Here is a 15,702-nt window from a genome sequence, read left to right on the forward strand (position 1 = left end):
GGGGGGTAATCAGAGGGGGGAATGAAACATGAGAGACTATGGACTATGGGAAACAAACTGGGGACTTCAGAGGGGAGGGGGTGGGGGAAGGGGATGGACTGGTGGTGGGTAGTAAGGAGGGCACGTATTGCATGGTGCACTGGGTGTTATACGCAACTAATGAAGCATCAAACTTTACATCAGAATCAGGGGGATGTACTGTATGGTGATTAACATAATATAATAAAATAAAATTAATTATAAAAAAAAAAATTAATTGAATTTCTATATACTCCCAATGTACAATCAAAAAATGTAATTAGGAAAATAATTTCATTTGCAATAACATCAAAAAGAATAAAATACTTATGAATAAATGTAACAAAAGAAGTATAAAACTTATACTCTGGAGGCACCTGGATGGCTCAGTTGGAGAAGCATGTGACTCCTGATCTGCAGTCATGAGTCTGAGCCCCACGATGGATGTAGAGATTACTTAAATAAATAAAACTTAAAAAAAAAAAACTTATACTAGGGGCACCTGGGTGGTTCAGCTGGTTAAGCATCTGACTCCCAATTTCAGCTCAGGTCATGATCTCAGGGTTGTGAGATGAAGCCCTGCATCCAGCTCTGTCTCAGCATAGAGTCTGCTTCAGATTCTCTCTCCCTGTCCTCTGCCCCTCCCCCCACTCACATGTGCACGCTCTAAATAAATAAATAAAATTGTAAAAACTTATACTCTGAAGAATACAACATGTTGAAAGAAATTAAAGAAGACCTAAACAAATGAAGACAGCCCATGTTAATGGTTCAGAAGATTTAATCTTGTTAAGACAATACTCCAAAAACTGACCTTTAGATTCAATGCAATCCCCATCAAAATTCCAGTTGGCTTCTTTGCAAACTGACAAGCTGATCCTAAGACGCACATGGAAATTCAAGGGACCCAGAACACCCAAAACAACAGAATAAATAAAGAATAAATTTGTACGACTCAAACTTCCTAATTTCAAAACTTACTACAAGACTATAATAACCAAGATGGTGTGATACTGGCACAAGAACAGATCTATTGATCAATGAAATAGGATTGAGAGTCAGAAACAAACTCTTGCATTTACAGTCAATTGATTTTTGACAAGGGTGCCAAGACAATTCAATGGAGGAAAAATAGTCTTTTCAACAAAGGGTACTGAGACAACTGGATATCCACATGCAAAAGAAAGAATTTAAACCCCCTACCTCACACCATATATACAAATTAGCTCAAAATGGATCAAAGATCTGAACGTAAGAGCTAAAACTATAAAACTCTTAGAAAAAAAACAGAGGCATAAGTCTTCATGACCTTGGATTAAGCAATGGTTTCTTAGATCTGACAACAAAAGCCCAAGAAACAAAATTAAAAAGTAGATACAGTGGACTACATCAAAATTTAAATTTTTGTAATTAAAGGACACCATCAAGAAAGTGAAAAGACAACCCATAGAATGGGAGAAAATACTTGCAAATCATATCTCTGATAAGGGACTAACATAGAGAATATATAAAGAACTCTTAGTACACAACAATAAAAAAAAATTGCCCAGTTTAAAAATGGATAAAGGATCTGAGGAGCGGCGCCTGGGTGGCACAGTGGTTAAGCGTCTGCCTTCGGCTCAGGGCATGATCCCGGCATTATGGGATCAAGCCCCACATCAGGCTCCTCCACTATGAGGCTGCTTCTTCCTCTCCCACTCCCCCTGCTTGTGTTCCCTCTCTCGCTGGCTGTCTCTATCTCTGTCGAATAAATAAATAAAATCTTTAAAAAAAAAAAGGATCTGAGGAGACCCTTCTCCAAAGAAGATATACAAACGGCCAATAAGCTCATGACAAGATGCTCAACATCATTAGGGAAATGCAAATCGTAACCATAATGAGATACCACTTCACGCCCACTAGGATGGCTAGAACCAGACTGTCAAATAATAATGACAAGTATTGCCAAGAATATGGAGAAACTGACATCCTCATACACTCCTGGTGGGGGATGTAAAAGGGTGCAGCCACTTTGGAAAATGGTCCACCAGATACTCAAAAGGTTAAACATAGAGTTATCATATGACCCAGTGATTTCACTCCTGGGTATACAGCCAAGACAAATGAATACATATATGTCTACGCAAAAACTTACACAGTAAGTTCATCGCTGCATTATTCATAATAACCAAAAGATGCAAAGAACCCAAATGGCTATCCATTGAGGAATGTATACATAAAATGTGGTATTATGCATATATGGGAATATTATTCAGCCATATAAAGGAATGAAGTACTGCTATGTGAGACAACATGGATGAACCTTGAAAATATCATGTCAAATAAAAGAAGCCAGTCATAAATGACCACACATGATATGATTCCATTTATATGGTATGTACAGAAGAGGAAAATCTATAGCAAAAGAAAGTAGATTAATAGTTGCCTAGGGATGGGATTGGGGGACCTAGGGGGAAACTTGGAACTTGGAGGAAAGAGTAACGGCTGATGGGTGCACGGGTGAGGGATCATAAAAATGTTTTAAACTTGATTGTTGTGATGATTACACAACTCTGTGAACATACTACAAACCAGTGACCCGTACATTTTAAATAGGGATTTTACAATATGTGAATTACAGCTCAATAAAGCTATTCTAAAAAAAAAAAAATGGCAAGGGGCGCCTGGGTGGCTCAGTCAGATAAGCATCTGCTTTCGGCTCAGGTCATGATCTAGGGTCCTGGGATCAAGCCCCGTGTCAGGCTCCCTGCTCGGCAGGAAGTCTGCTTCTCCCTCTCCCTCTGCTCCTCCCCCCTGCTTGTGCGTGCGCACGCGTGCACACGCTCTCTCTCTCAAATAAATAAATAAATAAATAAATAAAATCTTTTAAAAAAGAAATGTCAAATAGTAACTTTTTAGGAACATACTTTATAAAGTATATCCTTAAGCAAAACAGCTGGGAGAGTTTCCACAACATCTGCATATGCCAAGGAGGAAGCCCCCTTAGACCACAGTAACCACTCCATTAACTCTAGCCCCACTGCCCTGACCCCTATCTTTGCTCTGATAGCATTTTATGCTTCCCTTCTCAAGGCACTTTCACAACATTAAGCAATGGCCTGTTTTCTTGTCTCTCATCCCCGCTAGACAATGAGCTTCTTGAAAGCAGGGACATTGTTCACCTTGTTTACCGGCATATATATCCCTAGCACCTAGCACACTGACTGGCACAGAATGTCAAAGAATGACTAGCTCTTAATCTACCTCAAGGGCACAAAGATCCGAAGACAATGTCAGAGCAGAAGCTGGACATGAAATTGCCTAATTATATCTCAAAGGTATAAATTTAGCCTACAACTTCTATCACTGACTCAGCCATTACGTCAGGTATACTTACTGGGCTCTGTGGCAAAAGGCTGCTACTGGTGTCTTGAGTACTGGGAGGTCGACTTCCACTTTCCTCTAGTGGCAAAATACCCCTTCGGTCCAGCACACTGAAGAAGGGAAGACTGTTAATAAAGCACTTTGTATTCACCCCTGCACCCACCCACCCCCTAAAACCTCACTGTGTATACGAGAAAACATAAACCTGCCCTTTAGCAGCCTAGTGTTTCCTAGCACATGCCTCTAACTTCCATTCAGTTTTTTCTTCCACAGACCAAGGAATACCACATTAAGCAGGGAACAAACAAATGAAATAAGAATGAAAGGTCCTCCCTTCAAAACAACTAGCCTGTGGTCTGTGGTCCATGTAGATATGGCACAAAGGGATAATCCCCAGGAAAACCCATTTGACCCCAAAAGGCCACATACAGAAGAATGCAATAGGGGTGCCTGGGTGGCTCAGTTGGTTAAGCATCATCTGACTCTTGATTTCAGCTCAGGTCATGATCTCAGGGTCCTGGGATCGAGCCCCATGTCAGGCTCCCCACTCAGCGGGGAATCTGCTTCAGGATTCTCTCTACCTCTCCCTCTGTCCCTCTCCCACCCCACTCTTGTTGGCACTCTCTCTCTCTCTCTAATAAAAAAAAAAGAATGCATCAGGCCAGGTAATAGGATCAGTTTGAAGAATCTCAGAATCTTCTAGTCCTCTGAGTACCTGGGGGGCAACGGGCCACACAGCACTTCACAGCAGTTCTTCACAATGTTGCCATGGCTATAGGGATTCTGGACACGATTCTTCCCTGTCCATGAGCCTTTGATCTGCAAGATAAAAGCCAAGGCTTATAGTAGAAATTACGTTGCAGAAATACCTGCAGCATGGAAAGATGAAAAGCTCTGCAGATGGATGGTGGTGACAGTAGCACAACAACATGAATGTACTTCCTGCCACTGAATTCTACATTTAAACATGGCTAAGACAGTACATTTTATATTATGTATATTTTACCACAACAGGGAAAAAAGAAATACCCGCATAGCCACAGAAAAATGTTCACAATCAAGTGAAAAATCAGAAGCTGAACAGTATGTATTATTTTAAATTAAAAATACAAAATATAGGGGTGCCTGGGTGGCTCAGTTGGTTAAGCATCTGCCTTCAGCTCAGGTCATGATCCCAGGATCCTGGGATCGAGTCCCGCATTGGGGGGGGGGTCCTTGCTCAGCAGGGAGCCTGTTTCTCCCTCTGCCTCTGCAGCTCCCCCTGCTTGTGTGCACTCTCTGACAAATAAATAAATAAAATAAAATCTAAAAAATAAAAAAGTAAAAATAAAATACAAAATAAATATTCATCTAAACAAACAGGAGAACAAGTCTGGAAGACTACAAATCATACCATTAACAATGGTGAACTTGGATAAAAACTTAAAAAAAAAAACACCATAGTGACATCCAGGAGGTAAAGTTACAGGGACTTATTTGCTATGTTTTACTCATCACTATTTTCTGATTTTCTTTTTTTTTTATTATTTTCTGATTTTCTACAATGAACATGGATTCATCGGTAAGTTTTAAAAAGCAGGGATTTATTCAGTGCAACTGTCCCTCTCCATTCCAAATCCAGAGGCACTAACTAGCCTTTAAGGACCTATGAACAGCTGAAGACCTTGTAACCACTCAACCACTGAACCTCTTTTTCTCAATTCTTGACAGGCACTCAGCTCCAAACAAAGCAGTGTGCTTTTGCTTCCACACATTGGATTGAACAATCTCCCACACCAGGTTTCTGTCTGCCTCAACCTCCCAAGCCCTGGAGACTCAGTTCTCAAGCAGGTAATGAGAGAATAGGCTTTGGAGAGAGGAAGAATATGTGATGAGGAAAAGGGAAAATTGACTCACGTCTTCATTGGTTGTCTGGTTGAGAGCCACGAGGAAAGTGTGAAATCCAGTCAGTCCCACGACGGACCAGAGTGTGAAGAAGCAAATGAGCACTTCTAGAACAGTGAGGTGATGCTAAGGAATGTTGAAGAAGCTACACCAGGGGACTCAATGCCTCAGCCCATACTCATGGCACCAATCACATCATCTTTACCTCTCAGAACATATATCACAAATGGCCAAGTATCCATATATAACAACAGATGAATTCTAAACTCGTTGGATATATGAAAGGTAAAGGACTCCTATTTATTCACCATGAGTATCTCTCTAACATTTCTGGTGTTTTTAAGTGTTTGTTTATTCATAATTAGCTCTTTGAAGAGAACGTTTAGAAGAGGGCCAAAGCTAAATAATGTTGGCCATCACTGCCAGTGGAAAATCCATCAAAAAATAAACTTTATAAATGAAAAATTGGTGCGAAAAACAGAACGTGACTTACAGAAATCCCATCTGAACCTCCTTTTCAGAAATGCAACTATTGTACAAAATAAGCCCGAGCTGTAACAGAAAGGGAGGACTTTGGTCAAGTGACATAAGAGGTGTACTGAAACAAATACAGTCCACTAGAGGAGGCAGGGCTGAGCCCGGGATCAGAAGGACTTAGGAGGGAGGCAGTGGAGAAAGGGGTGAGGGAAAGACTTCCCTTTAAGCCCTGGCCATCTTCCATTCTGGTTGCTACCATTAAAACTACATTTTTTTTTAATTTTAGATTTTGGCACTCTCTAACATCTAAAAAAATGAGATGGTGGGAGAAATGCAGAGAGAGAGCCTACTCAAAACTAGTTTAAGAGGGCGTCACAGGGACATACTGCCAGGGGAGGATATGTTCCAGGAGTTTCTTTCAACGTCTCCAGGAAGCCAATTTTCAAGGATTCTGTTAAATTGGGAGGACAAGTAGAAAGAAAAATCAATGACTTTAGTAAAAAATGCACACTTATCCTAGTACCCACTCACTTCCTTCCCTCCCTATCCCTTGTCACAAGTTGGCAAGAGATTAAGCCCTCACTCAGACAAGGGACTCTCACCTACAAGCTGGTAGTATCCTCATTAAAGAGTTTACATTTTCACTGTGGGACCTGGCACTGGACTACAGAGTCTGCCAGGAGCCAAGCTTCCTGCTCCCCTCCCTTTTCCTGAGCCCCCAACTATGGGCATGGATGGGGAATATTCATTCATAGATGAAAGAAATCAGCAATATCCAAGAAAAACCCTCTCTCCTCACAAATCCATGTCCCTCCCTTGTTCAAAACCCAGCTGCGAACTCATCTCTTGATCAAGAAGCCTCATTTAATGCCACACCCCAACTGCCGTTAGGGTGATTTGGGGTGTGTGTGTGTGCGCGCACCTGTGTGTCTGTGTGCACATGCACAATCACACATGTGGGTGTGTATTTTCTGTCTCCCAAAGTAGACCATAAGCTACTTAAAGGCATCTCTCTAGTGTAACCCCTTCTACCACCTGGCACACAGCAGGTCTTACAAGGCAGAAGAATAAAGGATGCAGAGCCAAAATACATCCTCAATCTTTGGAATCACCTCAGAAATGCCCACTACTCTGGGTACAGAGCAGTAATCAGAGCCTCAGTCTTCAGCAGAAGACCAATGATAAGGCCAACATGCTCAGTAATACGGATTGATGTGAGCTGAGGTTTGGAGTTCTGCTTGAGAGCAGAAAGTAGTATTCATTTCTAATTGGTCCTGGGGTATCTTAGCAATGGTGAAGTCCCACCAAGAAACCTGACCACTACCCTCAGCTTTCCTTAAGTCTTCTCCCAACCTTCACCAACAGACACTGCCCTGCATACTCACTGAGAGCCACATAGACGATGTTGAAGGCGAAGACATAGATCGTGAGGAGGGAGAGAGATAGGATAAAGAGGTAGAAGTAGCGGTAGTTCCTCTTTCCAACACAGTTCCCCACCCAGGGGCAGTGATGGTCGAAGCGCTCTGTGGGAGAAAAAGAGAGTCTAATGCCAAAGCCTCCAAAGCAAAGCACAACATGCCATCCACATAGTACCTAATTTAGAGACCCCCAGGATCACTGCCGATTTCAACTGTAAAAAACACTGGTTTCTATTTTTCACAATGTTTTCAGTCATCTCATTTGATCCCCACAATCAACCTGGAAGTCAAGCAAAAGAAGATATTCTTTTCCTCACATTACAGTTGAAGAAGCTAAGGCACTGAGGGGTCAAGTGAGCTGCCTCACTGCCAGTTGACAACAGAGACTTTGCTTTTCCGAAGAAAAATCTTAGGTGGACTTACTAAGTTTAGGAAGAATAAGTAGATGAAAATAGCCAAGGAAATTTTGAAAAATGAACAGTGTGGTTTTTCTTAACCTCTACTTTTTTAAAAAAATGATAAAACTACAGGACACCCTAGGTGGCTCAGTCAGTTAAGTGCCCGACTCTTGATTTCCACTCAGGTCATGATCTCAGGATTATGAAATCCATTCCCACATTGGGCTCTGAGCTGGGTGTGGAGCATGCTTAAGATTTTCTCTCTCCCGGGGCACTTGGGTAGCGCAGTCGTTAAGCGTCCGCCTTTGGCTCAGGGCGTGATCCTGGTGTTCCGGGATCGAGTCCCACATCGGGCTCCTCTGCTAGGAGCCTGCTTCTTCCTCTCCCACTCCCCTGCTGTGTTCCCTCTCTCGCTGGCTGTCTCTCTGTCAAATAAATAAATAAAATCTTTTAAAAAAAATGATTTTCTCTCTCCCTCTCCCTCTGCCCCTCTTCCCCCCTTCTCTCTACCTCTCTAAAAAAATTTAAAAATAAATATAAAACCGAATTGTAACCATAAAATAACTATAGAGAATAGAGGAGGGGCGCTTGCATGGCACAGCCAGTTGAGCAGCCAACTCTTGCTTTTAGCTCAGGTCATAATCTCGGGGTCCTGAGGTCGAGCCTCAAGTCAGTTTCTGCAGTCAGCACAGAGTCTGCTTGAGATTCCCTCCCTCTGCCCCTCCTGCTCCTGCTCTCTACCTCTCTCTAAAATAAATAAATGAATAGTCTTAAAAAATGATGAACAGTTATCCACTGTATAGACAAGGATTTTCTAAGTAAGCATAAAAGTAATGGAAGAAAACACAGATGTTAAAGAAAAATATACTTGACTCCATAAACCTTAAAAAATATTTTATATATGTTAAAGATACTATAAAAGAATATTAAACAGGAAAAAAACGATGGAAATATATGTAAACTTTGTACCTTAGTATATGAGAAATCCTTACAAATCAATAACAAAATACAAATACTCCTTCAAGAAAATACTCAAAGGGCAAAAACAGTTAACAAATTCCACATAAACATATATTTAAATGTTTTCAGATTCACTAATAATTCAGTGCAATACCAGTACAAAATAAGACAATTTTTACCTATCAAAATAAGAATATAAAAAAACGATATCCAGAGCTGGTGAGAATAGCATAAAATGGACACTAATACACTCTTTGTGGAAGTATAAATTGAGAGAGCCTCTCTGAAAAGCAATTTGGCAGTTTGTATCAACAGCCATAATAAGGCTCATACCCCTTTGGCAAAATAAATCCATTTTCAGTAATTTCTCATAAGGAAATAGATGTGTACAGAAATTTAAGTTCAGTAATTTTTTATTAGATTTTTTATTGTGGTAAAATATATAACATGCAATTTGCCAATTTATTCATTTTAAGTGTACAATTTTGTGGCATTAATTGCATTCACAATGTTGTGCAACCATCACCACTTAACTATTTCCAAAAATTTTCAACACCCCCAAAGAGAAGCTCTGTACCCATTAAAGAGTAACTCTCCATTTTTCCCTTCCCCCAGACCCTGACAACCTCTAATCTTTCTGTCTCTATGCATATTCTAGATATTTCATATAAGCGGAATCGTACAATATTTGACCTTTTCTGCCTGGCTTCTTTCACTTAGCATAATGTTTTCAAGATTCATCCAATTGTAGTATATATCAGCACTTCATTCCTCTTATGGCTGAGTAACATTCCATTGTACAGATATACCATATTTGTTTATCCATTCATCTGTTGATGGACACTTGGATTACTGATGTACAAAAGTGTTTGAGTATCTATTATTCAATTCTTTTGATATTGTTATGGACAGAACTGTGTCCCCCCCCCAATTTATATGTTGAAGCTCTAACCCCCAATGTGACTGTATTTGGAGACATGGCTTCTAAGGAGGTAACTAAAGTTAAATGAAGTCATAAAGGCAGGGCCCTAAACCTGTCAGACTGGTGTCCTTATAGAAAGAAGATGAGACACCAGGAGTCCATAAGAACAGAAAACAGGCCATATGAACACAGCAAGAAGGTGGCCACCTGCAAGCCAGAGACAGAGACCTCACCAGAATCCTGCCAACACCCTGATTTTGGACTTCTAACCTCCAGAACTGTTAAAAAAAATGTATTTCTTTTGTTTAAGCTCCCCGGTCTGTGGTATTTTGTTATAGTAGCCTGAGCAGACTACTTCAGGTACACATGTGCACACGCGCGTGCACACACACACACACACACAAACACCCAGGAGTGGAATTGCTAGGTCATATTATAATTCCACATTTAACTTTTTGAGGAACTGCCAAACTGTTTTCCACAGTGGCTGCACCATATTATATTCCCACCAGCAGTATATGAAGGTTCCAATTTCTCCACATCCTTAAATTTAATCATCTTGATTGCAGTGTAATAATAATGAATAAAATGGAATGGTAAATAATATTTAATTATAGGAAACTGCCTAAATAAACTAGAATATAGCCATATGATGGATTATGCAGTCATTAAAATAATATATTCAAAAAACATTTATTAAAAATGTAGTAAAATACTCAGGATATAATGTTAAGTGACAAAGGCAGGATTAAAAACTCTATCACGTGTGATCTAATTTCACAAAAAACTGACAGTGAAAGGAGATACAGCAAAATGGAGAGCAAATTTGGGATTAAGTTTTATTTATACTTTCTGTACTTCCCGTATTTTCTACAATGAACATGTATTATTTTAATGAATAAAAAAAGCACAAAGAATAAAATACACCATTAAAAAAAATGAGCTATGTACTGGTCAAAATTAAGACTGTAAGAATGGTACATCTCCTGGTTAAACAGCTACAATATATCTTTTCAGCAAAGGAAAAGAAGATGTAGAGAAGACACGTCCAAGTGGTTAGGGTAATATCTGGATCAAGAATTACAGATACAGCCTCACTTTAAGCAAACGTGCCATATTCAAACACTGGAAACTGTAGATTTATACAGATATATTTTTACTGTATTTTTTAAAGATTTTATGTATTCACTTTAGAGAGAGAGAGAGTGAGCGGGGAGAGGGGCAGAGGGAGAGGAAGAGAGAGAATCTCAAGCAGACTCCATGCTGAGTGTGGAGCCCAGCAGAGGGCTTGACCTCACGACCCTGAGATCATGACCTGAACCGAAATCAAGAGTTGGACGCTTAACTGACTGAGCCACCCACGTTCCCCTACTGTATTTTAAATCATATTTTTCCTGATAATATAATTAATACATGCTCATCATAGAAAACTTGAAAAAAAGAAAAAAGAAAAATGAAGGAAACAAAATCACACATAATTCCACAACCTATAGATAATAAACCACAAGCATAAGCATTCTGGTGTATTTCCTGTGTATATCTTTACATGTACTTACATTTTTTTCAAATGTGTAACTGAGATCACACTATAAATGTAGCCTAGATCCTATTTTATTTCATTTAGCTTTCTGATTTGAGCTTTTCCCATAAGTCTGTTGCATGAAGGTCCCACAATTTATTTGACCACTTATCCACAGGCAGACAATTAGGTTTATCCAATTTTTCATCAATATAATAATCCTGAGGTAAATATTTCCATACCTAAATCTTTTACCACATCCCTGATTATTTTCTTAGGATAGATCCCTAGAAAGGGAATCACTCACATCAAAGGGTATACATGTTTTAGGGGCACCTGGGTGGCTCAGTCGTTAATCGTCTGCCTTCAGCTCAGGGCGTGATCCCGGCATTCTGGGATCGAGCCCCGCATCAGGCTTCTCTGCTGGAAGCCTGCTTCTTCTTCTCCCACTCCCCCTGCTTGTGTTCCCTCTCTCACTGGCTGTCTCTCTCTCTGTCAAATAAATAAATAAAATATTTTTTTAAAAAAAGGGTATACATGTTTTAAAGCTTTTATGAATCTCACTAGGTTCTCTTCCAAAAAGTTTGTTGCAATTTACACTCCTGTCAGGGTAGGTCTACATTATCAGGTTTTATTTACTAATGTTCTAGATTTTAAAAGATCCTGTTTTAATTTTTATTTCTTTGATTTTTAGTAGGGATGACCCTTTTTCATGTTAACTAGTTAATGACATTTCCTGTTTTATGAACTGTCCATATTTCTACTGGAATGTTAGTGCTTCTTTTTAAAAATCAAATTGCATGAGTTCTTTATATTTAAGAATATTAATAAGGAGAAGGAATTCTTTATGAAAACCTTCACATAAGACCTTCTTGAAATATCAAGTTTCCTAGCTAATTTAAAACAAGTTTCAATATATAAAAGTCCTATCTACATACAGATTTTTACCACATAAAGTAAGATTTATCTTCCCAACATTTGCCTAAAGAATTGGCTGATAAAAAGAAAGCAATGTACTCACTCAGGCATGTTCCATGGCATATACAAAGAGTGCTAGAAGTATGCTTGGGGCGCCTGGGTGGCTCAGTCAGTTAAGTGTCTGACTCTTGGTTTTGGCTCAGGTCATGATCTCAGGGTCCTGGGATCAAGCCCCAAGCCCTGTGTTGGGCTCTGCACTCAGTGCAGAGTCTGTTTACCCCTCTCCCTCCCCTCTGCTCCTCCCCCCATCCCCCTGCCCTGCAGGCATGTGCACATACTCTCTCTCTCAAATAAAAAAAATAAAATCTTTAAAAAAAAAAGAAGTAGGACTCTGAGAAACAAACTGAGGGCTTCGGAGGGGAGGGGGTGGGGGAATGGGATAGACTGGTGATGGGTAGTAAGGAGGGCACGTATCGCATGGTGCACTGGGTGTTATACGCAACTAATGAATCATCGAACTTTACATCAGAAACCAGGGATGTACTGTATGGTGACTAACATAATATAATAAAAAAACATTGAAAAAAAGAAGTGTGCTTATTGGTAAGGAAAGGAGTTGCACATATATGCCTATCAACAGACATATTTTCTGCCTGTTGCTGAGCTTTCCCAGGGTTCAGCACACACTAGGTGGTGATTACAACTAAGCCACATATATGCAGATAGAAGCACAGACCCATGTATTATGCATACCCGCCACCCTTGCAGCCTCGGCAGAGAAAGATGAAATGACAGTTTTGGAATCAGACCTGCTCCAGTTTCATCTCATGTTAATTATATGAACCTGCACAAAGGTGCTTCACCTAGCTCCTCATCTGCAAAAAGGGGATAATACCCACTGCATGGGGTTCTTATGAGTCTTAAATGAGAGAAAGGGAAAGCACTTAGCACAGTGCCTGGGATATAGTAGGAACTCAATAAATGCTAGCAACTTTCTTCTTGGGAACACTACTTCTTACAGATCCCTTCCTTCCCCGATGCTGCCCTCCAGTGGACTAGAATTCTCCTCCCCCTACCAAAGGTGGGTTCCACTTGAAACAAATCCAGATTTGAAAATAGGTAAGGTTTACTTCCCCATTTACCAAAAAGGCTTTTTTAAAAATAAATTTTAGACTAAAGGATATTTAAATTATGATTTGATCTACAGAAGTACAGTTGATCTACAGTTGTTCAGAAGCTTGTTTCCTATCTAAAGTTTCCTAACTAAATCTAGCTTATTTCTTATGTAAATCTATCTTCCCACCCCTACTGATTTTTCCCTAGAAAAACAACCCTGACCCTCTCCTTCAGCTCAGCCTTTCCCCCAGACAAAGCCCCTTTGGTTTTACTCACCCACACAGTTGTCACAGATGCTGCAATGGGAGGCCCGGGGAGGCCGGAAGATCTTGCATGTATAACAGTATTTCAGCTTCACAATCTGGTTGTTGATCTGGAAATTCTTGATACGAGGAGGTGGTCGCTGGCCCTGGGGCACTGCACCATTGGTAGCTTCTGTAGATCGGTAAAGACAGTTAATATCACTGCCAGTCATTATTTGAGCCCCAAAGTCTCACCACTTCTCCAAAAGCAGTGGGAGCAATCACCAGTTCCCTAGGCCTACTGTCTTCTCCAGACTAGCATTGCCTGAGGACACTCTAACATCACAGAGTGTCCTGCCAAATTCCACTGAATGCCATGTGATCCTTTTGTGCACATGTGAAAAAGAGGTTTCTTGGCATTTTTTGGCAGATTACAAAGAAAATCATTCATAAAGGAAATAAAAATGGCTAAAAATTATGAAATGAAAACATTCAAATTCACTAACAAAGACATAAAAATCAACACAAAGATACTGTTACCTACTACTATATTAACAAATATTAAAAAGAATAAAAATACCCAGTGTTGGCAAGGATGGGGAGAAGGTATTTTTATACATTATCAGTAAGCAATAAAGCAGTGGCTCCCAAAATGTTAAAGGCATATATTTTTTGACTCAGCAATTCTATTTCTAGGAATTTAACAAAATTACAAAGAGATACACAAAAGATGTTGATGCAAGGATATTGTCACAGAGTCCCTTTTAATAGTGAAAACGTGAAAATAACCTCTGTCACAATAGGGGGTTGGTCAAGTAAATTATGATGCATGCATAGGATGGAATATTATGCAACTATTTGAAAGGATGTAGACAAGTGAATGAAGACACAGGACAACATTGACAATATACTGCAAAACGAAAATGTACATTAGAAAGCAACATGCATAAAAGGATATTAGCTTACAAAAATAAAATATATGCATGAAAAAGACTGGTAATACTTAGAATCAGAAAAGTAATCATTTAAAAATAAGAGTAATGCATGCTTATTATAAAAAGTTTGGAGGGGCGCCTGGGTGGCACAGCGGTTAAGCATCTGCCTTCAGCTCAGGGCGTGATCCCGGCGTTATGGGATCGAGCCCCACATCAGGCTCCTCTGCTGTGAGCCTGCTTCTTCCTCTCCCACTGCCCCTGCTTGTGTTCCCTCTCTCACTGGCTATCTCTATCTCTGTCAAATAAATAAATAAAATCTTTAAAAAAAAAAAAGTTTGGAAAAAAGAGAAGATATATATAAGAAAAAGTAAAAATCATTGACAGTCTCTCAACTTAGGGATATCCATGCATGTTGGTGTATTTCCTTAACAGGTAAATAAACATGCATGATTTTTAAAAATTTGAGATCACATTATAAATATAATCTTATACCCAGTATTTTTCACTTAACATTATATGGTGAACATTTTTCCATGGTTATTAATTTCTCTTTCAAAAATATTATTATTGGCAATATAATATTCCATCATATGCACAGACTGTAATTTAACATTCCATATTGTAGGGCATTTAAGAGGCCTCTGGGTTTTTACTATTTAAATGATGTTGCATGAAAAAACTTAAAATATTACAGACAAAGCTTAAATCCCCTCTGATCACCACCCCAATCCACCTCCCCTCCTCAAGAATATATACATGTGTTGGGGCACCTGGGTGGCTCAGTAGGTTGAGCGTCCAACTCTTGGTGTCAACTCAGGTCATGATCTCAGGGTAGTGAGACTGAGCCCTGAGCTGGACTCCAGGCTCACCTCGGAGTCTGCTTGAGATTCTTTCCCTCTCCCTCTGCCCCACCCCACCCCCACTCTCTGTCCCTGTCTCTCTCAAATAAATAAAATCTTTAAAAAAAAAAAAAAGACTAGGGGCGCCTGGGTGGCTCAGTCGTTAAGCATCTGCCTTCGGCTCAGGGCGTGATCCCGGGGTCCTGGGATTAAGCCCTGCATTGGGCTCCCTCCTCTGCTGGGAGTCTGCTTCTTCCTCTCCCACTCCCCCTGCTTGTGTTCCCTCTCTTGCTGGCTGTCTCTCTCTCTGTCAAATAAATAAATAAAAGCTTTAAAAATAACAATAAATAAATAAATAATAAATAAATTTTAAAAATTTTAAAAAGACTATATATGCTCTAAAATTAATTTCTAAAACAGAAAGAAAAAAGAAAAGCATGTTTCTGAGCAGTAATATATGAAGTTGCTGGCATTAAAATAGCTAGGCCCATGTTAAAAAGAAAAAAATGACATGCTGAAAATCCTTCTATGGTAATTTGTATAACTCTGATTATTTCCTTTAACTAAACTCTAAGCAAAGTGGAATTACTGGGTCAAAGAGTATGAATCCTTAAAGCTCATATTGCTTATTGCCAAAATGCTTCCCAGACAGATTGCATCAATTTGCACGCCCATCCATCTGCAGCATATGAG

At 39.7% G+C, this 15,702-nt stretch overlaps 1 protein-coding gene across 3 annotated transcripts in view; it reads right to left on the reverse strand.

The window, feature by feature from the left end:
* Positions 1-15,702, reverse strand: part of ZDHHC9 (zinc finger DHHC-type palmitoyltransferase 9) — a 34,785-nt gene that overhangs the window by 3,935 nt on the left and 15,148 nt on the right. For all 3 annotated transcript variants that reach the window (XM_034649942.1, XM_034649941.1, XM_019799016.2), the window contains 6 exons: positions 13,270-13,428; positions 7,128-7,265; positions 6,145-6,193; positions 5,278-5,380; positions 4,097-4,200; positions 3,395-3,491 (listed from right to left, as the gene is read on the reverse strand). In XM_034649942.1, coding sequence (XP_034505833.1) covers positions 3,395-3,491; positions 4,097-4,200; positions 5,278-5,380; positions 6,145-6,193; positions 7,128-7,265; positions 13,270-13,428 — 650 coding nt within the window. The remainder of the gene's footprint in view (positions 1-3,394; positions 3,492-4,096; positions 4,201-5,277; positions 5,381-6,144; positions 6,194-7,127; positions 7,266-13,269; positions 13,429-15,702) is intronic.

The sequence above is a fragment of the Ailuropoda melanoleuca genome, chromosome X (genome assembly GCF_002007445.2).
Source record: "Ailuropoda melanoleuca isolate Jingjing chromosome X, ASM200744v2, whole genome shotgun sequence".
In the NCBI taxonomy this organism is placed as follows: domain Eukaryota; kingdom Metazoa; phylum Chordata; class Mammalia; order Carnivora; family Ursidae; genus Ailuropoda; species Ailuropoda melanoleuca.